Below are 23,810 nucleotides of genomic sequence, written 5' to 3'. Positions count from 1 at the left end.
GGCTATATCATACAGTAGGTGGATTGGACACTCTAAATTGGCCGTAGATGAGAGTGTGTACGTGATTGAGTGGTGCGAATGAACTACCGTGGCAGGGCTAGCCATCCGGCGGTGTAAACCTTGGCTCAAGATGATTGTCACTGTGGAAGTGACACCCCGACCCCATGTAAAAAATGGGAAAAGGGGTTAAGGATGGACAGATGGAGTGTCTATATCAATGCCTTATCAAGAAATATAGCATGCATTCACAGGAGTATATAACATGACTTCACTGGATTACTTTAATGATTGCCAATATTCAGATTAAAACTTAACATTCTCCCCCATTGCAATAAATCCATCACAACCCCATTTCCCATTTTTGCATGTGGGGTCTGGGTGTCTCTTCAACAGTGACAAACATCTAGAGCCAAGGTTTACACCTCTGGGTTTTATGATTATTCAACTAAAATAATATTCAGAAAACAAATTGTGCACCATATTCTAGGAAACTGTCAAACCTACAAGAAAAGCAGCTGGAAGCTCCTAGTGGGAAATTAACTATAAGTGATTGACAGAACCCTCCTCAGAAGAATGGAAAGGAAAAGACCGTCATTAAGAATGATTTTAGTTTCCTTATAACTGATACACAGTTCTCACTAAAATACAGACTGCATACAATCATCTCTTCTCCAACATTTGGAGCGTAAACAACCTGTGGTTGTGCAACATTGAAAACATTCTGTATGAGGCGGGCACTAAAATTCAAGAGACTAAATTATAAATGTATGTTGTACAGCAAACTGAATTGCTTCAATAAACACTGAAAGATCAAAAAATACAACCTGATAGAACAAACTACAAATCTACAGCTACTACTAAAAACTACTGCTACTAGAAGGGTAGACATATAGTTACCTTTCTCTTTGCCTTGAATCCTTACAACAATTAATCCAAGGCTCTCTCATGTAAAACTGAGACAGCACATAAACCTCTGGCTATTAAATTCTCCTTGCCACACCACAATTGTTATCTTATTACTTTACTGAAATCACTTCTGCATTAGTGTTTGAATCTCAGTAGTAACTTTAGATTGCCCTGAATATACGTATCTCACCTGCATAAAGTATAAGATTAATGGCAGCAGCCAGGAACTAGCACTGAGCCTTCTATTAACTAAGTCAAATGTATTTAATAGGAAAACAAATGTAGCACCAGTAAGGAGGCTTTTATCCTTACTGGAGTATATGAATTTAGCAGTGCAATATAGTGCATTTAGGATACTATATTCCTGCATAAAACTGTGCTAATCTGGGCAGAGTAGACTGGTTTTAAATATGTGATTAGTAGCTATCCATATTCATGTTTTATTCTCTCCTGAAGGGTGAAACTTAGCAATTGGTGAGAAACGTTCATGGTTAGTACTGTCAGATGTTTTGATGACAATAAGACAGTCACTGATTTCCAAAACGTATTTTTACCAGTGTAGACAGGAAGACTGTATATGTGGGGGAATGATATAAGAATAAAAGGGGTATTTTTTAAATAAGGTGTTGTTGTGATTGGCCTAGGGCTACTTTTCTTTGTTTATTGGTTTTCTCTGGCATTGCACATTGGTGGTTGGCAGTGCCTTTTAGAGACACAGTATTTAGAATTTCAAATGTCCCTATAAAACCAACCTCTGAATTTTCTTCAGTACTTAGTTGTGTGATGAGTAGCTGGTCTGCATGTAGACGACCATTGCCCCATGAGTTTAGACCTAGATTGTAGTCTTTACCCATGTACCATCCAAGCAAGTCATTTGTAAAGCCCTCCTATATCCACCTGTGTAGATCACACAATTAGTATCTGGAACTATGGGTACACACTTTCCTACTACCTCTGTAGCTACCTGGTGGAAATGGACTTCCTGGGACAACATAGCAGTTGTCTCATGTATACTGAGAACCACCTAATTCTTAAACAAATTAAAACAGTGTGTGAGAGATGTAGTTATACATTACCAGTGCAAGCAAGACTCTCACATATTGGTTGTAATCAACACACAATACCACACTGCACCCACCATAAACTGTACAGGCCAGACATACAAACCCACATAAACTGAGGCTCTTAAATGCAATCTTCCACAACCTCAAATGCCTCCTAGATGCATATATAAGTACCTACAGCCAATTCAAGAACACTGTACTCAGGCAGCACCCATCATGGATCATACACCTGTAACTCTCAGTGTCTCAACTCATAAGCCCGTAAGTCAAACCTTCACACAATCCAAAATCCCAGTCATAGGAGATTCCATTGTGAGACACATTGATACATCACTCATCAGGCTGAGCAAGGAAAGGGTCACACTCAGCTGCCTATCTGGATCCAGGATTCCACACATAATGCATGCACTCAAGTCCTTGCACCACAACTACACATATGACTCGGTCATAGTCCATGCGGGAGTAAATGACTGAGGTATACCTCCCTAGACTGTATGAACAGAAGCATGATAGAAGTCCCAGAATTTGTGTCTGAGGCAGTTATGAATCTATCCCTGAGCAGAAGTTTGCCTTCACCTTGGATGATGCCACATTATGAAAAAACATGATTGAATAGCAATTGGTTTAGCTTTGTGGTCATTCTGCGGTGATACAATACATATATCTGTCTGGGAGGACACAGTAGACAGTCCTAACTGCCTTGTTATAGATGGCCTGCCTCTGTCCACCCAAGGCATTTGTATACAGGCAAAAAGCTTATCTACCCCCATAATGTCTTTTTTAAGGAAATGCCAGTCTACAAAATCTTCCAAATAGCAAAATAAATAAATAAATAAATAAATAAATAAATATTTTATTTTAGAAAACATGAAGGTATTACTGGCCAAAGCAACACATGTCTAAACAGAAAACTATACTCCCTACATGCACCTCTTACCTTAGAAAGCATTGACTGATGAATCATCACAAAGACCCGACTCAAGAATATTGAGAGCACCCCATCAGTGTAAGGTTTCAACACCTACCACACATTCAGACCCACTAGACTAGATGAAAGCACTATAGTCATACAACAGACTTATACTTCCAAACTCACTAGGCAGAATAATGACCTGGAGCTCTAACATGAATGGCTTACCATTAATAAAAACCCATATCATGTTTAGCCATCTATAGGGCCCCCCCTCTATGACCGTCTGTGACCTTCTGGCCCATGACTCCTACCTTTCTAATAAGGAAGCCCTAATCATTCAGCCAAACACCATTCTTTTTGTGGAATTCAATCATCTGAAAAATGTATACACTCCCAAAAATGTATGCCCAGAGATTTCTAGACTTCATAAATACATACTTACTGGACCAGCTAGTCTGTAACCTAATGAGGGGGTGACAAAATCTTAGACTTGATTCTTATCAGTATGGAATGGCTCTGTTCCCCTCCAGTTGTAACATCTCCCCCCTATTAAAATCAGACCATAAATCTGTAATATTCACTATAAGACTGAAGCTGGAAGTATCCTCCAATAACTCAGTAATTCAGAGATTATCCAAAAGCAAATCTGTTAAGGCAGAGTATTGACCTTGCAAAATTCAACTTCCCCTTCCACACTGACGTCCCAGTTACAATCCTTCAATGCTAAATTTTGTGAACATGTAAATAACTGTACAGAAGCATCTGTCCCCCTCTGAAATAAGTACAATGCCAATTTTAAAATAAACCCTTATGGTGGAACACTAATACAGGTTCTATAATAAAAGGAAAAAAGCCCATTGCAAGTAAAACAATTATAATTCTGCAAATGCCAAAAATGCTCTTACTAAAGCTAACAGTGGACTTCGGACCCTGATTAAATCAAACAAAGCCAGATATTATTTTTACCTAATAGATATTAAATAAAATAACTACCAGGCAAAAAAGAAACACAAAACTCTTTTAACTGTGTCAGAAAATAATTTTCAAAATTGCACTGAGTTAATAAACAGTATCACATACTCTAAGCCTGAAGACATAGCCAGTCTACTAGCAAATAAATTTCACCCCACTCTACCACATTTTTATCAATGTATGCACTAAGGCTAGAAACTGGGTGGAAATACTTGGCTAGACTGCTAAAGATCATCCTCAACGATCAATAGCCTAGTAAGTACCTGTGAACCTACAATGGGCAGTGAGAGTTCTGAATCGGTATTATAGTATCCCTGAATTACTGTAGTGTACTGTTGTTCTCTTTTATGTTGTATAAAGGGTGTGGTTTGTTGCACCTAGTGAATTACAAATCTTAAAGCCTAGGTGGATTTAAATTTGGCCTTTAATGAAGGTTGGAGGCAAGTTTAGTGTTAGGTGACCAGACAGAAAATAGAGGGTACTTGTCACCAGTAGAATGGAGTACTGTTATACATTCTTTGCGTGAGTTAGGAATATTAGTTTGAACTATATATTTAAAGTAGAGTTAATGCCAGTTTATACATTGGGCTTGGTAAATTCAGAAACCATTTGTGAAAGATTAAAGGAAGCAATACAGGATTGGAGTTGTTACTGTTATGCACAAGTCCAGTTTAAGTTATAGTCAGCTCAAAGAATACATTTTTTTAATTCATCCAGAGAGAGGTTTGCTCATGTAAGCCTTCAGTTTGCATTCAGTTATGCAGTCAAAGTTTGCCTGAATTTACTCTTTTTAGTTGAGAGTTGTTCAAGGGTGGGGGGGGGGTTCCTCAAAGATGTGTTTGGTTTGAGTGGATATGCCTTTACTACTGCTGTAGCCATGATCAGTCTTACTCTGAAATGGAATAGAAATATGCCCTTTAAAGTGCATTTTTACTTTTTTTTTCAAAGTTAAGAGTGATAACTGAGTTAGTACATGTAAGCATGTCTCTCAGTTGTCCAGATTTTCGCAGAATGTCCATATTTTTGCCTGATATTTTTGGTTTGTTCCTCATAAAATATGTGGTTTTCAGGCAAATCACTAAGTATTGATGTCACTAAATAATGACAGGCATTTGAGTTTCAGACTTCATATCTTTCAGAAAATGCATGCTAACATAAAACCTCTTATTCTAGCAGCTTTCTAAGTTTATAAGAGCAATATTTAAAATATGTTCCCATTTTGGGCCTTTGTCCCCCCCCCCACCAATTATTTTATGTTTGTCCAGATTTCTAGTGCTAAGAGGTTGAGAGGTATGCATGCAAGTAATGTGGAAAGGAAATGGATAGCAAACAGGAAACATTTTTATTGACTTAAGCAAAGACTTTGAAAAATCTTAACAACCAGCAGCTATTAGACAAGTACAAATTCCTATAGATTTGGCAAAACACTATGGCATGCTTTAAAAACCTATTTAATTAAAAGAATCTTTGCAGTTGAATCAGGTCAACTTATCACAGAAGAAGGAACTTTTACTGTTTGTTTTTTTCTCAAGGATCTTTACAAAGGTAAGTTTTGATTTCACTCTTTATCAACTATACTTGCTCCAAAATTCTACTTATGTTATACACTGATGACATTGTTGTTAATGGAACAGGTCAAACTTTCTCAGCTCTTCACAAAGACTTGCAAAATGTTTTCTTAAGATGTAGGGTTGGGTTAAATCTAATGACTTAAAAATGAATGTGCCAAAGATGACTACCATGATATTTGGAATATAACAAAAACTGTTCAAAATGAACAACTGACCCTAAAATCTCCCCAGCAGACTTTGATAAAGAGACATACTTACAGGTCAATTTAAGCACAGGGTTTATCAGGATAAGGTGATACAAACAGCACATTTTAAAGCTATAAATAGAACAAGGTCCTCCCAATTTTTGGAATACATAGTATGAGATAGACACCTACCTTTGCTTGGGTTACAGCTCGAACAGCACTTTGCATGTCCTCCAGGCTGAATGTGTCATGAACACTTTGGAGTACCACTATGCATTCTGAGGAAGGAAGAGAGAGACAAGAGTTTGGTTGCATGAATTTTCTACAACATTGCTACTGTTCTGTACCCTCTAACCTTGTACTGAAATTACTATCGGTCTATAATGGAAATCAGCCACAATATGTCTGGCCTTACTATTTAGAATGGTGTCACCAGTCTGTTATATGCACACTAGCAAAATTATTGAGCAAAGCTGGGGAGTGTAAACTTTTATACATCATCATCAACTGTTGTGTGAACAGATGATTCCCTGCAGGAATTTAGTATGTAATGATCACATGTAAGGACAGCGACACTTGTATGGCATATCTGTCTATGTGATCAAATCATCTTCTGCTGACTGCTCCCATACCGAATTGACATATCTGTGCATGAAAAAAATTGTAGGCCATTCTGTAGCATTGTTAATCAACTAAAATATTTTGAGTGTGCCAAGTGTAAAATATGTATAGCTCTAGTATAAAAGAGGAGAAGGCATAAATAACTTCCTTTGTAAATGTGCCATTAGTGTAAGGGACTGAAGTAAGTTAATAAGTGAAAGTTAAATGTATAGCTTGCACACTAATCTACAATTAATAGGACTTAGACATTTAAGATCCTGCAATGTAGTCAGACAGCATGGTTCAGTCCATGGTTCTTATGATCTGCTCAGGGTGACTTCTATCACATGCACTCCTCCATCCTACTGTGACTTCTTCTTCTCAAGAGTTGTTAAATATAGCAATTAGATTGGAGTGGAGTTGAAACAATACTCACAAAAATACTTCTTTAAAAACTGTTGTAGCCATCACTGATTATAAATAGTGTCTGTTGTTTTCAGATAGCAGTAAATCAAGTCAAGGCCTTATGTTTACTCTGTTCTGAGGAAAGCTTTTGTTATGCCTATCATGTGCACTTAATGATAGCAGCATTTATTAATAATCATATTTGAGCTCACTGATTTTTTCCGTATTTGAAGACAATACTTTTTAATGGCTGAGTTCAAGATTAGTGGAATTACATAGCTGTTTCATTCCATCTGAAATCAGTCACAACCAAGGTTACAAACACTGGCATTGGTTAACTGCTTCAATAATGCTGTCAAATATAACAAAGTGCATTAAAAAAGTGAATGTCACCAAGTAGTACCCATATGGGAAGGAATACTAGCAAATTTATGTACAGTTTTCAGCTGAGTATTCTAATGTTTTAACATGACAGGAAGTAGCTGCATTTCCTAATTTTAGCTGGAGGAAGGCACACGAGATGTGTCCATTCTTTACACTAAGTAACACCTGGGGTTAAGGAACATATGCTCACATTAAAAATACCCGCATGAGATGCAGGCATGCTGTCACAGAGGCAAGGCATTGTCTGTATCTCTAGTGACCCATGTTCAAGACCAAGACTGAGCTGTATGAAGGACTACCTGACAAGGATAGGATGGAAGAGTCACAGGCCAGTTCTGCTACACTGAATTCCGTCTAGGAAGTCAGTATTCAACATGTCAACCTTCTGAAGATGAAAAAATGTAAAAAAACAAGAACTGCATCAGTCATCTAGTCTCACAAGAAAGGCTACTACAATATGTAAAACCACCGCTACTACAACGTATTTAAATACGAGAATTTTAATTAAAACAGCAAAATGTATCCATTCTTCTACCTAAAGAAAAAAAAAGACAACTGCAATATTCAAACCTCCCTACACTCTTCTCGCAGAATCTTAAATATTTCAAAGGTTCATAACAACCAATACTAGCTACAGCTCTTTTACACACAACATAACCACAGAGAGTATGTAACAGCACATATCCCCTCCACTACCCCGATTCCTTCCCGACTCTTAATTACTAGTCTCCCCTGACCCCAATTCTCAGAACAAATTTCCATTCTTTAATATCAATGTCAACTTAGGGGTGGCCACGGTGGTGCAGCAGTTATCGTTGCTGTCTGACAGCATGAGGTTCTTCGGTTCAATCCTCGGCTGAGGTGCCTTCTGTGTGGAGTCTGCATGTCCTCCCTGTGGTCACATGGGTTTCCTCCCACATCCCAAAGACATGCTGTAAGTGGATTGTATACTCTAAATTGGCCCTAGGTGTCATTACGTGCATGTGTGTGCCTTCCGTGGAAGGTTGGGAGCTGGGCTGGCAACTCGACACCGTAAAAGTTCACTGCCAATCATGAGCGGACAGGTGATCCGCTGTGGCAACTCCTAACCGGGAAAAGCCAAAAGAAGAAGAAGAAGAATATCAATGTCAACTTAGAACATAAACAACTCACAAACCTCTCTACAGCCCTGCAAACTCAGATAGTTCTTTGCACCAAAAAATGCTTAAAAAAGCTGCCTTTTTTCTCTCAAAAAAGCCTTTATTCATAACCTTAAAATAAAAACTGGGCTCATCATGAATGAAAAAAACTGTAATTATTTGCCCTTTTCCAAAACACAAACCCAACAGCTCCCTAACATTTCAGCTCTATAGGCATACTATGTGTCAAAGCAAAATACTTAAAAACTACAGGTATTAACTTTCATTAAATGCAGTCATACCCTAATTAACATTTCGTATCGCTTGTTACCAGGTTACAGAACTTCTACTGCCCTCTTTACTATTTCATCTACCAAACCACAAAAAAAGGCAAACTAACTGGAGCAGTATTTGTTGACTTATAACTGTCTTTTCATCTTGTAGAGTGTGACCTACTATTTACTAAACTGGAACATGTTTTCTCTCTCTCTTATAACCTTGTTCAAAAATTACGTAAAAGATAGACCAATTAAAATCTGCCTGCATAATGACTTTTCACTACCTCCACCCTCCAATCATACATACGACAGACATCAATATTAGGTTCCATTCTTTTTTTCTGTTTCATAAATTCACCACCTATCACCTTCCTTTATCTCAAGGTCATCTTATATGCATGCACTCCTATTATTAAAATCAATCAGCAATTGTAAATAAGTATTCAAAAAGTTACATCAATTCTTACAACTCTGTCATTGGTTCTAGACCTACAGACTACAAACAGTTATGATAAAACTAATACACAATGCTTAATGGCACTCCTCAGAGACTAAGCAACACTGATTCCATGAGGTGAGTGGACCCTGGGAATACAATATTCCATTAACTTTTCTAACACAGAGAGCCTACATGGATCAACATCTTTCATTTACCCACCATATAGAGACCACATTGCCTAAGTCCTTAATAATATAAACTACTTACATAAATTTTGAAGTAACTTCAAATGGACTAATGATTGGAGATATTAAAAACAAATGTGATCCTCCCCTATCTAGAGTTTATTTTACCAAGTACAGCACTGGGTAACAGTAGTGCAACAAAAACTGTACCATGAATTGCAATATACATCGTTGCCCCCTTCTGTCTGATGCTAATTTTCTATCCATAACTGAGTGAGACACCTATTTATTTGGAGATCCTTTACTCTCTCACACATAAGTTATGTCTTCCTTTAGCTAGTAATCTTAATCTAATTGAAACATACTACTTTTAAGAAACTGCCCTCATGGAGGTAATAGTCCATTATGCTCCCTTCATTATTATTATGTAGCAAACATTTTCCAAGCTTGTACCAAATGCATGCAGCTCTATTCCCACAAATATTCATAATCAATCCACCACTAACATATTTAAAGCATCATTCCCAGAACCCTCTCAAAACATGTTGTAAATGTTCCCATTTCCACTGCAATGCATTTGACCCTCTCTCCCCATATCCACACTTTACTCTCCCAACTTGATAATCTCAAAGCGTTCTGTACAATTAGCATCCTACAAGAGCTCCACCTTACTCCCTTACTCGCTGCTCCTATTATACTTCATGCACTCCACCCTAACTTTTCTTGCTCTTGGGTTATTGTAACTCTTTGTATTCACTTGAGCCTGCATTATGCCACTACCATCCTTTTCCTTACCATTCTTTTTTAACAGGCCAGCAACTCAGTAATGTTTAAACTACTGCTCCAGTTTAGAACCATACAACATTTTAACCAGCCTGAACTACCCAAATGCTTCATACTGTTTTTTTAACTTCACCTAAAATGAACAAATGTATTGCTGTTACATATCTGTTTGTACTAGTTCTGTAAAACTTAAATATCTGCCTGCACTATTTCTTTACTAGTCTATAAATAACTATCATGTAAATATCTACTTTGTATATCAACTTAGTATATTTTAATGCTTATAGACTTTGAAATATTTATGCAGAACTTTTTACACACACACACACACACACACACACACACACATATATATAAATACATATATATATAAAAATATATATATATATATATATATATATATATATATATATATGTGTATATATATATAAATACATATATATATAAAAATATATATACACAACATATGTATGTGTGTGTGTGTGTGTGCATGTGCACGTGTGTATGTCTGTATACCAGCTGTTTTTCTACTGAACTGTAAATAGTTACTATGTAAATACCTGCTGAGAGTTGTGTCTTTCGGCTTTTCCCGGTTAGGGGTCGCCACAGCGGAACTCCGATCCGCTAATGATTGGCAGTAGATTTTTACGTACCGAGTTGCCAGCCCTGACGCACAACCTTCAACGAAGATGCACCCATTCACGCATGTCTCCACACAGAAGACACTTTAGCTGAGAATCGAACACGACAATGTCTTACTGTGAGCCGACAATGCTACTGCAGCACCACAATACCTGCTGAGAGTATAAACCTCAAAATAGTCCCTGTCAATAGTTACAGGAAGAACAACTACATAAACAACAGCAGACATGTGAGGGCATAGCTTTCCCCACTGTGAAAAAGAGCAGATGGCCTTTACTTCCTTGCAATTGCAAAAAATAAAAAATAAACACTCCTAAACTTAGTATTACAAACAACAGTAATAAGCAGTCCAGAACTTCAGATGTTAATTCATCTTCAATAAAACTACTGAAGAAAAACTCCAGCAGACTTAGTCACTGGAATAACTCAGCTTTTATTTATGATAAGCGCTTTCCTCCACCAACTGGACTTCATCAGATCAACTTTTCAATAACAGCTTTACTTGTGGAAAGCAAATTAAATGCTTAATGAAAACAATGGATCATAAACCATGATCGACAAACTCATGTGTAATAAACAGTGCTGGTAGGGGAGGGGAAAAGAATGACAGGGCTTAGCTTGCTCACATTTCTCCAGGGGGGCGGGAGGGTACTGTGTGTAGCTCCCACTGTATTTCATTGTACAAGTAATAGACTGTAGTTTTCCATTACACCACAAGGTGGAGCTCCTTTTTAGGAATATAAAAGACAATTTTAAATGGGAAAGAAGGGACTGGAACACTAGCTGAAGGAGGGAAGACTGAAACACGTAGCTGAAGGGGAAAAGGGCCTTGCAGCTTGACTGGATTTTCTTTTCTAGTGCTTTGGGACAGGGAAGTGAAGTAGCAGATTGTGTCTGTCTCTTGCTGAAATCCTGGATGATGGTATTTTGTGGAATCAAGAGAGAAGTCTGAAACCAGTAGTTCCCCGCCTGCTATGATTCAGCAAGAAAAGGAGTTCCCTTGGGCCTAGTACCAAGAAGCCACAGATGATTACTAGAGTTCTGGTAGGCGATTTTCTACTTTTCTCATCAGAGGAACCACGGAGCCTGGTCACTAGGATATTCCCGACGGAGTAGTGAGAGGCTCTGGTTGTCATTTTATATTTTTATAAGATTGTGCCCCCCCCAAATGCTTTGTGGATTACAAATAATTGAGATTCATATAAGCTTCAACTTGGGCTCTATCATGCCACCAGCAAGACTGTAAGTAATCACTGGCCAGTGAACAAGGTATAATAGAGTGTTTCATAGGTGGTCTGTTTAGAAATGATCAAGGGGGTAGAGGGTGTTAGTACTGCTAAATGACATTGCATTTTCTCATATTGGTATTGTGGCACTATAAATCTTTATTGCTCAATGATAATGCATTTTGCCATGTTAGTACTGCTACCTTAAAGAATCTTTACTGCTCAATAACATTGCATTTTCTTATATTTGTATTGTTGCATTATAAATCCTCATTGTTGAATGACATTGCATTTTGCTCGTGTTAGTTTTGCTGCTTTCTAGAATTTTGCTGCTCATTGACATTGCATTTTCTCATATCTGTATTGCTGTATTATGATTCTTTTATTGCTTAATGACATTGCATTTTTTCCTGTGTTTGTATTGCTGTATTATAAAGGTTTACTGCTCATTGATATTGCCTTCTTTGTGCAAGTTTGAATGTCAAGACCTTCTTCTGTTGAGTTCTGGGGAAGAGGGTGAATGTATGTTTTCATTGCATGCATATTTCACCTTGCCTTATTGCTAACTGGTGCGCTGTTGAAATAATTTTTTATGGTTGTGCTATTGCCTTTTTAAACTAGATGTGTCACTTAGAATAAAATCTGTCCCTCTTGCCACCTTGGTGTATTGGGCTAATAGGGGTGTCACCAGAGTCAGGTAGGAAGGAACCCATATCTCTTCAGCTACACCTGTGGGTGCGCTACATGTATTTAAAGCAGAGGCCCTGTGGTGGAATCCCCATGGTAGACTGTAGATCACAGGTATGTTCTGATTCCTAAGAGGTCAAGGCTGTTTGCTTCACACACAGAGCTTGGTCACATGCCACTTACAGCCCATTACATGCCCACACTTGTGAGTGTTACAAGTCTGTGCAGTGGTGAGTTAGGATTATAAACCATCCCATCAGCCTGACATTTAAATAGGTTCCTGTAGTATGATGACTGCTCTTATCTATGCCACTCCTTGGCAATCAGGAGTTAGTATAGCCTCTACACTCACCCAGTAAGCCCCTCTCCCATGTGACAATGGAAAAAGTAAAGACTTTTTTCAGAAACTGTAGAATACTGCTTTGTTGCCTGGTCTATGTCACTGCATGAGAAGGGAAGGAGCCTGGAATGTTCCACGTGATGCCGGCTGCTAAGAAACGTTTGGAGCTATGAACAATAGTGGGTACCAAAGTCAACAGTGGCTGTACCCAAGGTCTAAGAAAGTGAGGAGAAATAAGTCTAAAGACTGTTTGGAGGGAATCCAGATGCAGAAAAAGACAAGCAGAAAAACAAACAAACAAACCTTTCTGGCACTTCAGTGCTATTAGATCATTATTTTGGCATTCAGAAACATTGTATTCAATGAGATCAAATAGAAAGAAAAGCCAGATAGCTTGGTTATTAGGCTGTATCACGCTGCTTGACTAACTGTTAGCTTTTCTCTGTAATTCAGAAAGGTGTCTTCAGTAGGAGCCCTCACAACAGTTAACTAGTCAATCCAGATCATTGTGCTAACTTGCTGTAACATGCTGACAGAGCCACTGTCCCTAACAACCTGACAGTAGTGAAATCAATCTGGGAGTGTTGGCCTCTCTGCTGCTCAGCAAACAGCTGAGTAATTAATCATCATTAAAATATCACTGTAATGCAAACAGTTTGTTCCAAACTCATTGCAGCTGCACAGACTACCAACAGCAACAATGTACTTCTGTTTTCATAGGTTCATAGGTGTGTACTAGGCTAATGGCCCTGGAGCCTTTGCAAGCCTAGCCCATAGGATTACCCTGGCATCATGCCTAGCTTAGTGAGTTTTTCTATGATTCCTGATTGTGGAATGGTATCAAAGGCTTTGGCCAGATCAAGGGAGGCTGTATGAATCACCTTGCCTTCACTTGCCTTTCTTTGTACTCTGTGGTGTAATTTTGGGGGCAGTAGTGAAAGGGTCAGCATGCAAAGCTATGTCTTACGAGAGGATCAGTGTTGTCATATTTCTTCTGATATCTGACTTTGGATCAGGAATTTAACCAGCAAGAGTTGCTCGATAATGAAGTTTGCAGTGATTTGTAAGCTGCTTGAAATTAATGCCTACACTTTGCAAATCAGCATTGGCCATAACCCACTGTAAGTGCAATTACTGCATCGCACCTATAGTCTGCAAAGATTAACTATGTCTCTGCTACAAATTTAAAATTACACACTAAGAATTGTACTGAGATAGTACAGGAGAAATGCTGATGTTACAATAACGTCATTAATTTAATATATCAAGAAATGGATTAGCTAGAGAAGAGGAATACAGATAAACAAAGAATGCAAAAAAGTGCAAGCAGTTCAGTATAAAGCCTGCAGGTATCAAGCTGTCTTGTCTGCAGTGAAGTCAGCAAGCCAGGAACTCTTGTTGTTATAGTGTAAGCATCCAGTAATTTATCCTTCGTAAATTTACTTTATGATTTGCTCTGAGGCTGGGCCATGGCCGAACAGAGTCAAACTGACCAACCAACCCATTCAGTTAAACTGAAAAATAAAATAATTCAGAGGAAGTGGAGAATGGTTATTTGTAACTGCAACACAGATGAGTTGTAGAAGCACAGTATTGTTTCAAAAAGAAAAGAGTAAGAATTTGTTTTTTCAGTCTAATAATAGTAAGAGCAGATAATAGTAATCAGAGATGGAAAAGACTGTAGATAAAACAGAAATGAATGGAACGATTAAAATGTCTACAAGTAGTGGATTAGGGTTAGTAAACTGCAGTCATGTCTCTGCTGTAAATTCAGGTAAGCTAAGTATACAAATGAAATGAAAAAGAAAGATAAGAAGTAACACTTGTTACACAAGAAAACATTTGTTTAGATTACATGAAGGAGTATAAACTTGAAGAGTGATGATGTTTCAGCATCAGTCAGTCTAATTCCAGTATATTTTAATTTTGCTAATGTTTCTGTTTGTTCTGCAAGTATTATTTAATGCTGTTTTCAAAGCTTATTTCTACTTCAGATCTGTTTATATTTAAAATAATAATATATTTTTTCAAGTAGCATTTTCCCTGTTCACAGGCCTCAGCATCATTTAAGCAGATGTCAGTGTTCCAGGACTAGCTTAAGGAATGTATTTCTGGATGGTGGAACAGGAAATGTGCCATTTTAATAGCAAAAAAAAACTTCTATTGGTGGATAATTAAATAAATGCTTAATGAAAACAATGGATCATAAATCATGGACTGAGAAAACATCTAAAGATTAAGAGGCATTTATTACTAGTTCTACACTTTACCTTTAAATGACGGTCTTTGGCCTGAATCTTGGTGCCAGCAGCGAGTGACTAGTTTTTGAAGTTGGTGTCGTTGTGGTGCGCTGACAGAAAGCATCTCCGTTCCTTCATCAGGCCTTTCTCCTTTACAAACAGCCACATAAACTTCCATCATGGTCTTCTTGTCTGGATATCAGAAGCAAATGTTAGCACAAGATTATCATTACGGGGATTTTTTTCATAATTTGTGGAACTAGCTATATGACTGAGCAGCAAAACTGTGAAGCATTTCAGGGGCTACACCCTAAGTGCTAATAAGGGCATCCAGATCGCTAGCTGCTCAGGACATGACTTCATTGTTGCTATATGACAGGTTCCAGCTAGAGTCTACAGTACAGTGCACACAATGATGAGTGAGTATACAAAAGCAGACCTTTACAAAGCAACAGTTCAATATGTACTGGTTCACAAACTTAACCCTTTGGTTGTTAATACACAGAGCTCTAATTTTAACAGTAATATACCCACCTGTAAGTCTGCAGTTTGTGCTAATGCACTAAGGCACACAGCATATTACTGACTTAACACAGATCACCTAAGTGACTTGAGAGACAAAAAATACTGACAGATTCTGGATGATCTTCATTCCTTGTGTATTACGTATACACTCTAACTGTATAAGATGCATAATTAAAACAGAAGTGAAAGGATATACTATACTCCTGTATTATTCTAACCACTGACTTGTTAACAGGAATCAGCTTCTGTGGTGACCTAATGATAACACCGCACAGAATGCGCTGCACTACATCAAACCATTTTCTTACAGCTTGATAAACTATGGACAAAACTGAAACTTTATAGTTGAGTACTTTTTGAATATCTTGTTGGTTGGACAGCAAAATTGCTCACTGATAGGCAACAGTTAAGACTCACCAGCATTATCTGAAAAGTCATATAGCCTTACAAAGTTCATTAATAATGATATAGACCCTGTAGCCTAACCAAGTCAGGTATGTGAAAGGTAAATCATAACTACTCAGTCTGCTTGATTTCTTTATGACAGATTTATTTTCATTGAAATTTGGATTATTTGGTGAGCACCTCACATTCAATTTTGCTAGGGATTTTAAAGTTAAGTATAGTCTATTACATATGTGACTACACATCTCAACTTATACCCAGTATATTTATTCAGTTATACAGGGTTTCAGTTAAGTGCCATTGCAAATAACAGGTGAACGTGTTAAGAATATTTTGAAATATAGTTTTATAAATGTAATACAGTATAGTACATTGTGGACAGACACAGTTTAAATACACATTTATTGCAAATCTGATGTGCAACTGATTTACTGATTAGTAGTCTTGTACTGAATGTTTGTTACAGTATTTATATCCCATTCATTGCTGCTATTGAATGCTTTATGGATATGTTGTTTTCTTAATGGCAACAGTTAGTGTTTTTTGTGAGACATTTTTAAGTGTTATTTGCCCCAAATTTAATTATAAGTGAATATTAACACTGAAATGGTAGATGATAGTTTGCTAGTGAAACTTCTTTGCTATGCTAGTATTATGCTTTACTTATACCAGCTGCCAACTGTTTCTGCATATTATGGGAAGTCACATTATCATTTATGGTGTGTGTGTGTGTGTGTGTGTGTGTGTGTGTGTGTGTGTGTGTGTGTGTGTGTGTGTGTGTGTGTGAGATCAACCAGCTTGTTATATGTTCAAGAAACAGATGTTAAGAAGTTAACCTTCAGAGAAGAGAGAGTGAAAATTGAGAGGTTAATCTTGACATCCTGTTGAGTGCACATAACTGGTTGGCCATGATTGGAGAAGTATGATCATAATTCTTTGCGATATATAGTGCATTAGCTGCCCCTATGATATATATATATATATATATATATATATATATATAGTGTGTATGTAGGAAAATGAAGTGTTGTACAGCTTTGAAATCTGTAAGACACACAGAGCTGCCACATAGACTGAGGCAATAGGTGAAGTGAGCCTTACTAAAAGTCATTTAGATGCTTCACTGAGCAACACTTTTTTGTGTGACAGCACAAAATGTATTACAGTTTACAAAACCTTCAAACATTTCTGATGCTGTCCTGATGTTGCTTCTGTATATACTGCTGTTGTGTGAAACTGTACAGTAATGAACGTTATATACTTTTCTGATGTCAGAAAGTACATACTAAGCTTGTATTTTGGCCAGTTTCAAAGAGTGCAATCAGCACACCATGTAATACAATATTGCTAATAAAATGCATAATATTCTGAAGCTGTATTCTATACAGTAATACCGCTGAGGACAGTAACTACCCATTAGAAATTCTGAGAGTATTTGCATTCGCTGGCTTCCAGTGACATTCTCTTTATCATATACTATATTTAGACCAACTTCAAACTGTTAAGCAGAAAGCACAGTTTATAATAGTAACCTCACTTGTCTGCTGTCTCTTGTTGAATCAGTAACATAGCTAAGGCTGAAACTGAGCAACAATGTGAAGGATGGTATGCTGCCCAGATAACAGAAGTCACACTCAGAGCTCATGATACCTTACTTGGTCTCCTCACCCATCACACTCACCCTTTGAAAGCTGAATAAGCAGGACGACAGGTGATGGCCGGCACTACTGACTATGCTGTAGTCTGAGCTGTAAGGAGGAGGCACATCCTATGCTTTTACAATGATTTGTTATAACTAGTATAAAGCACACAGCTTGCACCTGGTATAGATAATAAAGCAAAAACGTCATGGGGGAAGCAGATTTAAAGCAGCTGTGTTTACAGCACATGTCTAGCAAAAATAATCATGGCTACCGGCCTTGCCAGCAGCTGATCTGCATCATAATCTGGGGAAGGAATACCACTGACCATTCATTCACTCCTTGTTTGTATAACATGGAATTCTAACATTTGTTTGTTATTTACACTTTAAAATATTGCTTCAAAAGTGCATTCACCTACTAGTTCCCTTTCCTTGCTGGCATTTCGATTTTCCTGGGGTTGCAAAGTTCAACACAATGTGAGCTAACCATTGAAAATTGACATGTACAACAGAAATAAAAAATGAGCTGCTAATTTGTCTTCTGAATAGATCTGTTTCCTGGATAATTTCAGAATCCCCGACAGCCAGTAATCCTTCACAGACGAATGATAGCTGTTGCACATATATCTATATGACACTGTGATAACTAGTAAAATAACAGGCAATTTGCACTGTAATCAGTTCAATCAAGTGTAACTTCCACTTTTACTGCAACTGTCTACTATATTTCTGTACATCTGTCCATTTCTCTTGTCATTTTAAAATTCAATGACAGTCTTTTGCCAGTCGTTTTACTTTCTGTGTACTTTGTCCTTAATGCAGCATGTTATAAGTTAAGTGCAGTCATTTTGTATATCATACACCATGCCAATATTCTTCATCATATTACAGTTTACTAGCCCTTGCCATTTCATTTCTGAAGCTACACAGTTTCCAGCTAAGCTACCCTTTCTTTACAAAATTCCAAAGTAGTGTTGTTAGAATTTTGATTTGAAATGTAACTGTTATGATGCGAGTCCACAGAAAATAGAATAAGCCAAGGCAACTTTGCTAGGAGCAAGCCACATTTTTGTTAGAGTTACAACAGTCACTTCCAGGTTATTTATGTTAAAGTGATTTTCCAAAGTTAGTAAATGCATTTTTGCACTTGAAAAGATAAGTGCAGCAATGCAATTTCCACTTGTCTGTACTTATATATTTAGTTCATTTTTTAATAAAAAGCTTTGTACATTTTTATTAAATCATGGCCATAATAAATTTAGTATTTCCTAATATGACATTGCCTTGGGAATAATATGTGTTGCATCAATACACTTTAAAGTGGTACCTTCCTGCATGTTGCAAGTGAGGAGTTTTTTGGAGAGGGTTATGGTTGGGGGAGCATTGTCAGATGAGATGGAGGTATTTAATGAGGTGTTGTAAGAGTCAACACTTTGAGGTCAGCAAAATTTAAAGTGACTGTGTCCAGCATACTAGTCTGGACTGAAAACAGAGTAAATGCATTCTCTGATGAAACTAAGACCAAGATGGTTGGTTATACATGACTCCAGAGAAAGCTTTATGATTGACCTGAAAAGCCCTTTTGGAGTGGGATAAAAGGTTGCAGTTAATACAAATGCTATGAAGTTTATACTGCTATATTTAGTCTTGATGTGGTATTAGATTATGTTACATCTACTTGATGATAGGCTATAGTTTTCTTATGCAGTCTGCCCTTTAAGTGAATTTAAAAATAATTCTTCCCCCGTACCTTTTTATTACCTGCCCTGTGTCCACTTGAGTGTCTTTTTATATAGTCTCTGCCCACCACTCATTTAGGTACTCCATTCTGTAATATCATGTCCTTCTCTGTAAAGAAGTACTTATTCTTGGGGAGGGGGCTGATATGCATATGAATATCTTGGGGGCTGATATGCATATGAATATCCTCTCAACTGCCATCTATAACCTTGATGAATGATCGTCAGACCTCATTTGTCTGAACCTATCTGTTGCTAAAGTGAAAATGGAGATTAAGACTTTCTGGAGAGGAAGGGGACTGCTAGTGTGGGGGAGGGAAACATGTCCCTTAAACAGTCAAACTGACTAGTTGGACTGTCCTTCTTTGGGTTTTTTTTTTCCTGATTTCATTTTTGAACACCTTTGCCATTATGCCAAAATTTGATGAGGGGTTAGAGAATCCATTATAAAGTAACAAAAAGGAGGACATCAAATCTTAGAGATTCCTTAATATAACTTACCCCTTTCATCACACTTTTTGATTAGTGGGTTTCTATCCAAAATAGAAAATAAAATCATCTTATTCACATCATCTTGGGAGGTTCTGAGAATGCAGCCAGGTAAACCTCCTCAAAGCAGTGCCAGAGGCCACTGACCTGTAATTATCAACTGAGTCATATGCACACTGTAAACAGAGAGCAGTGACTGGTACAAAAGAAGAAATTAAATAATTCTTTCTTCACAGGAAGAAATTTCAGACCAGACATTCCTCATACTTTCACAATTAGGGCGTCTGTCTTTTCTAAAAAGGTTTCAAGCACTGCTGGTGATTCCCTGCTCAGTGAAGAAAGTAAACCTATATTTTCTTGTCTGTGATAGAGTTGCTTTCTATTTCACCTGCTCCATTTTGTTTTCTGTTGTAAGAAGTCTGCTTGGCCTGGTGTTTTTATTCTGTGTGAGAGATAAATTATCTAGGCTGCATATTTCACATGTTTTTTATTGGTTAAATTGTCTCTTGAGTGATACTTAAATACACAGTGAATTTCTGGCCCTTTGTCTTTTCTAAAAATATATAAAGCTTTCATAAACTAAAGCACTGCTGGTGATTCCCTGCTGGGTGAGGAAAGTAAACCTATTTTTGTCTGTGCCTTGCTGATAGAGTTGATTTCTATTTTACCTGCTCCATTTTGTTTTCTGTTGTAAGAAGTCTACTTGGTTTGGTGTTTTTGTTCTATGTGAGAGGTAGACACTTAAATTATCTAGGCTGCATATTTCACATTTTTGTTATTGGTTAAATTGTCTCTTGAATGCTATTTAAATAACATTAAGTTTCTGGGTCTTTGTCTTTTCTAAAAAGATTTCAGGCCTGCATAAACTAAATCACTACTGGTGATTCCCTGCTGGGTCAGGAAAGTAAACCTATATATTTTTGTCTGTGCCTTGCTGATAGAGTTGCTTTCTATTTTACTTGCTCCATTTTGTTTTCTGTTGTAAGGAATCTGCTTGGCCTGGTATTTTTGTTATGTGTGAGAGGTAGACACTTTAATTATCTAGGCTGTACATTTCACATTTTTAAATTGGTTAAATGGCCTCTTGAGTGATACTAAAATACACAGTGAATTCCTGGGCCTTTGTCTTTTCCAAAAAGATTTCAAGCCTGCATAAACTAAAGCACTGCTGGTGATTCCCTGCTAGTTCTTCCTACCCACCCTCCTGATTGTTGATCTGCTTTTTAAACCTAGTGATTTTAAGCTGCCCATCGCTTTCTTCACTGTTGTTCATCTTATTTTTTGCCTTTCCTTGTGCTTATGATGAAAAAGTGCATTTTGCCACATCTTTGTCTGTTCTACTGATTTACCTGCCCTGAATTCATTATCTAGTTAGATGTTGGATAAAGCAGTGTATTCTTACACCCTAGCAAGCACTTGTTTTTTACATCAAGATGTCAGTGGATTTTCCATCTAGTGTACTGGGAGGTAGCCTGTTCTGTTTAGGTTGGAGAAACACTTTAGATTTCTTCACAGTGTTATTGTCTGGAGGGCTTATTAATCAGCTTATCTTGTTTTTAGTGCCTTTATAAATTCTGTACATTTGAATGGTTCTTGGCTCATTTATACAAAGAGAAGTGCTTTTATTGAATAATCACATGTTTATAAGCTGTTTAAAGCACACTGCTGAATCTGTATCTTTACACTGATAACAAGTTTGTTTGTGGTAGCACTTCACTCCAGACACTCCTTTACTGTGCTTTTACATTAGGAGGACTGGGATTATTCATCTAGTGGCAATAGGTGTTTACCTGGTCTATTTGAGCTGGGAAGCACAGAAAAGGGCTCTATTATTTTTTTGCACATCTCTTATATACTCTAACTACTTTAGCAGTTTCAAAACAAAACTGTATTGTCTGCTGCTGCTTTAAGTAATTAATTGCACTGTATTACACGGAATCTGTTAGTTTTCAGACTGTTGCAGGTAGTTTGTGTGGTCTTGTTATACTTGGGCTCCAAACCATGTATTCTACTTTAAAAAAGGTGTTTTTCTGCACCCTTGTGGCAGAAGTGTGCTGATCTAATTTGTCTGAGTTGGAGATTGTACTTTCCTGGATGGTAGTTAGCTTAAAACTTGTTTCACTTTGCTCATATTTAAGCCTCACTTTTCTGTGGTGCTGTTCTTCTTGCAGAGGCAGTTGGCAGTGCCGTGTACAGACACAAAAGCCTATAAGCTCAGTTTTTCCTTAAACAGCTGGCAGTGAAACCCTTCTAAGCTTTTCTGCTGCTCTAGCAGCAATTTATTTGTGCACTGAGCAGTGCTGCCTTATCGATCATTCTTAGCATATACAAAATATAGGCCCCTCTTGTAGTCTCATGCTACATGCACAGTCCTGTCAACTTAACCCATTCCCTTCCCTAATAAAACATACAGTAAGAGTCTGCTATCATGGATGGGCAGTTTCCCATCATCTCTCTGGCCAGTCTGATAGACATAGGCATCCTGAGGCCATGTAGCAACTGTCTCATATATACTAACAATCACTTACTCCATAAACAAACAAGTTCTTTATGTGACAGATGTAGTTACACTATGAAATTGAAGGCAAGACTCTTCACATAAGAACAAATGAAATGCCAAACAGGTTGTTAGCACACACACACACACACACACACACACACACACACACACACACACACACACGCACACACACACACACACACACACACACACACACACACACACACACACACACACACACTTCTAACACTAAATAAGGACACAACACATAAACCCACACATGTGGAGATACTCACTAGTAACTTACCAAAAGATCAGAGGCCTCCCAACTGGAAGCCACTTACACATATAACAATGCAAACAACAACCACAACACATAATAACACACACACACACGCGCACACACACACACACACACACACACACACACACACACACACACACACACACACACACACACACATCAGCATTTCAATAAATAAGCCCATAAGGCGTAACACCACAAAACCTAATGTATGGTCATAGGTGATTCTGTTGTAAGACACACGGATGTTACTCTCACCAGGATGGATAAGGAGCGGGTTACAGTTAACTGCCTTTCAAGTGCCAGGATCTGTCAAGTCACTGAAGCACTCAAGTCACTCAACCTCAAGTACCTGTATGACTCAGTCATAGTCCATGTGGGGGTGAATGACTTGAGAAGTACCTCCCTGAGAGAGACATGACCTTGCTTTCAGATTATATGTCAGATTATATGTCAAAGGCAGGTATAAACCTAGCCTTAAGCAGCATTCTATCTTCTCCAAGGATGATGCCACAATACAAAAAAATGATTGACTTTAACAATTGGCTTAGCTTCTGGTGTCAGTCCAAGGGGATCCACTATCTGTCAGCCTGGGAGGACATAGTCGACAGGCCACGCTGCTTTGTGAGAGAAAGTCTGAACCTGTCTCCTGTAGGCCTTTGGATTCTGGTAAAGGCATTAGCCACCCCTATTGTGCTTTTTTTAGGCAGTGTGAAAATAACCAACCTCCCAACATAACAAAATCCTCTCTAGATAAACTCAAGGTACTGCTACTTAATGCTAGGAGTCTAAACAAGAAACTGCACTTCCCTGGTACCAGTCATTACTTTGGAAGATGCTGACATTTGTGCAGTCAGCGAGACATGGTTCAAAGGTTCAGAAAGCATCCTGGCTAAGCAGGACTACAATGCCTTCCATACATTCAGACCACAAACTGAGCATGAAAGAACCAAAGGAGGAGGTGTATCCATCTTCATTAAGGATAACTACACCTCTAGACTGGTCAACCAGTATGACTCTCTTGAGTTACTCCATGTCCAATTAACTAAAGGCAAAGCCCCCTACCACATCATAGTTCCCCCACCATAAAACAGGAAAAGCATACCGCATACTAGCCCAACACCTTACTAGTGGGTGATTTTAATTATTCTATCATCGACTGGGAAGCATACATGACCACAAACATACTGGCTCATTGCTTCTTGGACTTTGTCAGTGCAAATGCTCTGGAACAGCTAGCCAGCACACCCACATGAGTCTCAAATGTC

The 23,810-nt window shown here is 37.9% G+C and overlaps 1 protein-coding gene across 1 annotated transcript in view; it reads right to left on the bottom strand.

Annotated features, from left to right (window-relative positions):
• Window positions 1-23,810, bottom strand: part of LOC122809783 (receptor-interacting serine/threonine-protein kinase 2-like) — a 298,126-nt gene that overhangs the window by 95,598 nt on the left and 178,718 nt on the right. The window contains exons 7-8 of the mRNA XM_044081525.1: window positions 14,969-15,130; window positions 5,804-5,889 (exon numbers count right to left, since the gene is read on the bottom strand). Of these exons, the coding sequence (XP_043937460.1) occupies window positions 5,804-5,889; window positions 14,969-15,130 (248 nt within the window). The remainder of the gene's footprint in view (window positions 1-5,803; window positions 5,890-14,968; window positions 15,131-23,810) is intronic.

Source organism: Protopterus annectens, chromosome 8.part0, assembly GCF_019279795.1.
Source record: "Protopterus annectens isolate FY-2018-M chromosome 8.part0, PAN1.0, whole genome shotgun sequence".
NCBI lineage: Eukaryota > Metazoa > Chordata > Ceratodontiformes > Protopteridae > Protopterus > Protopterus annectens.
This window is presented reverse-complemented; position numbering and strand designations above follow the sequence as displayed.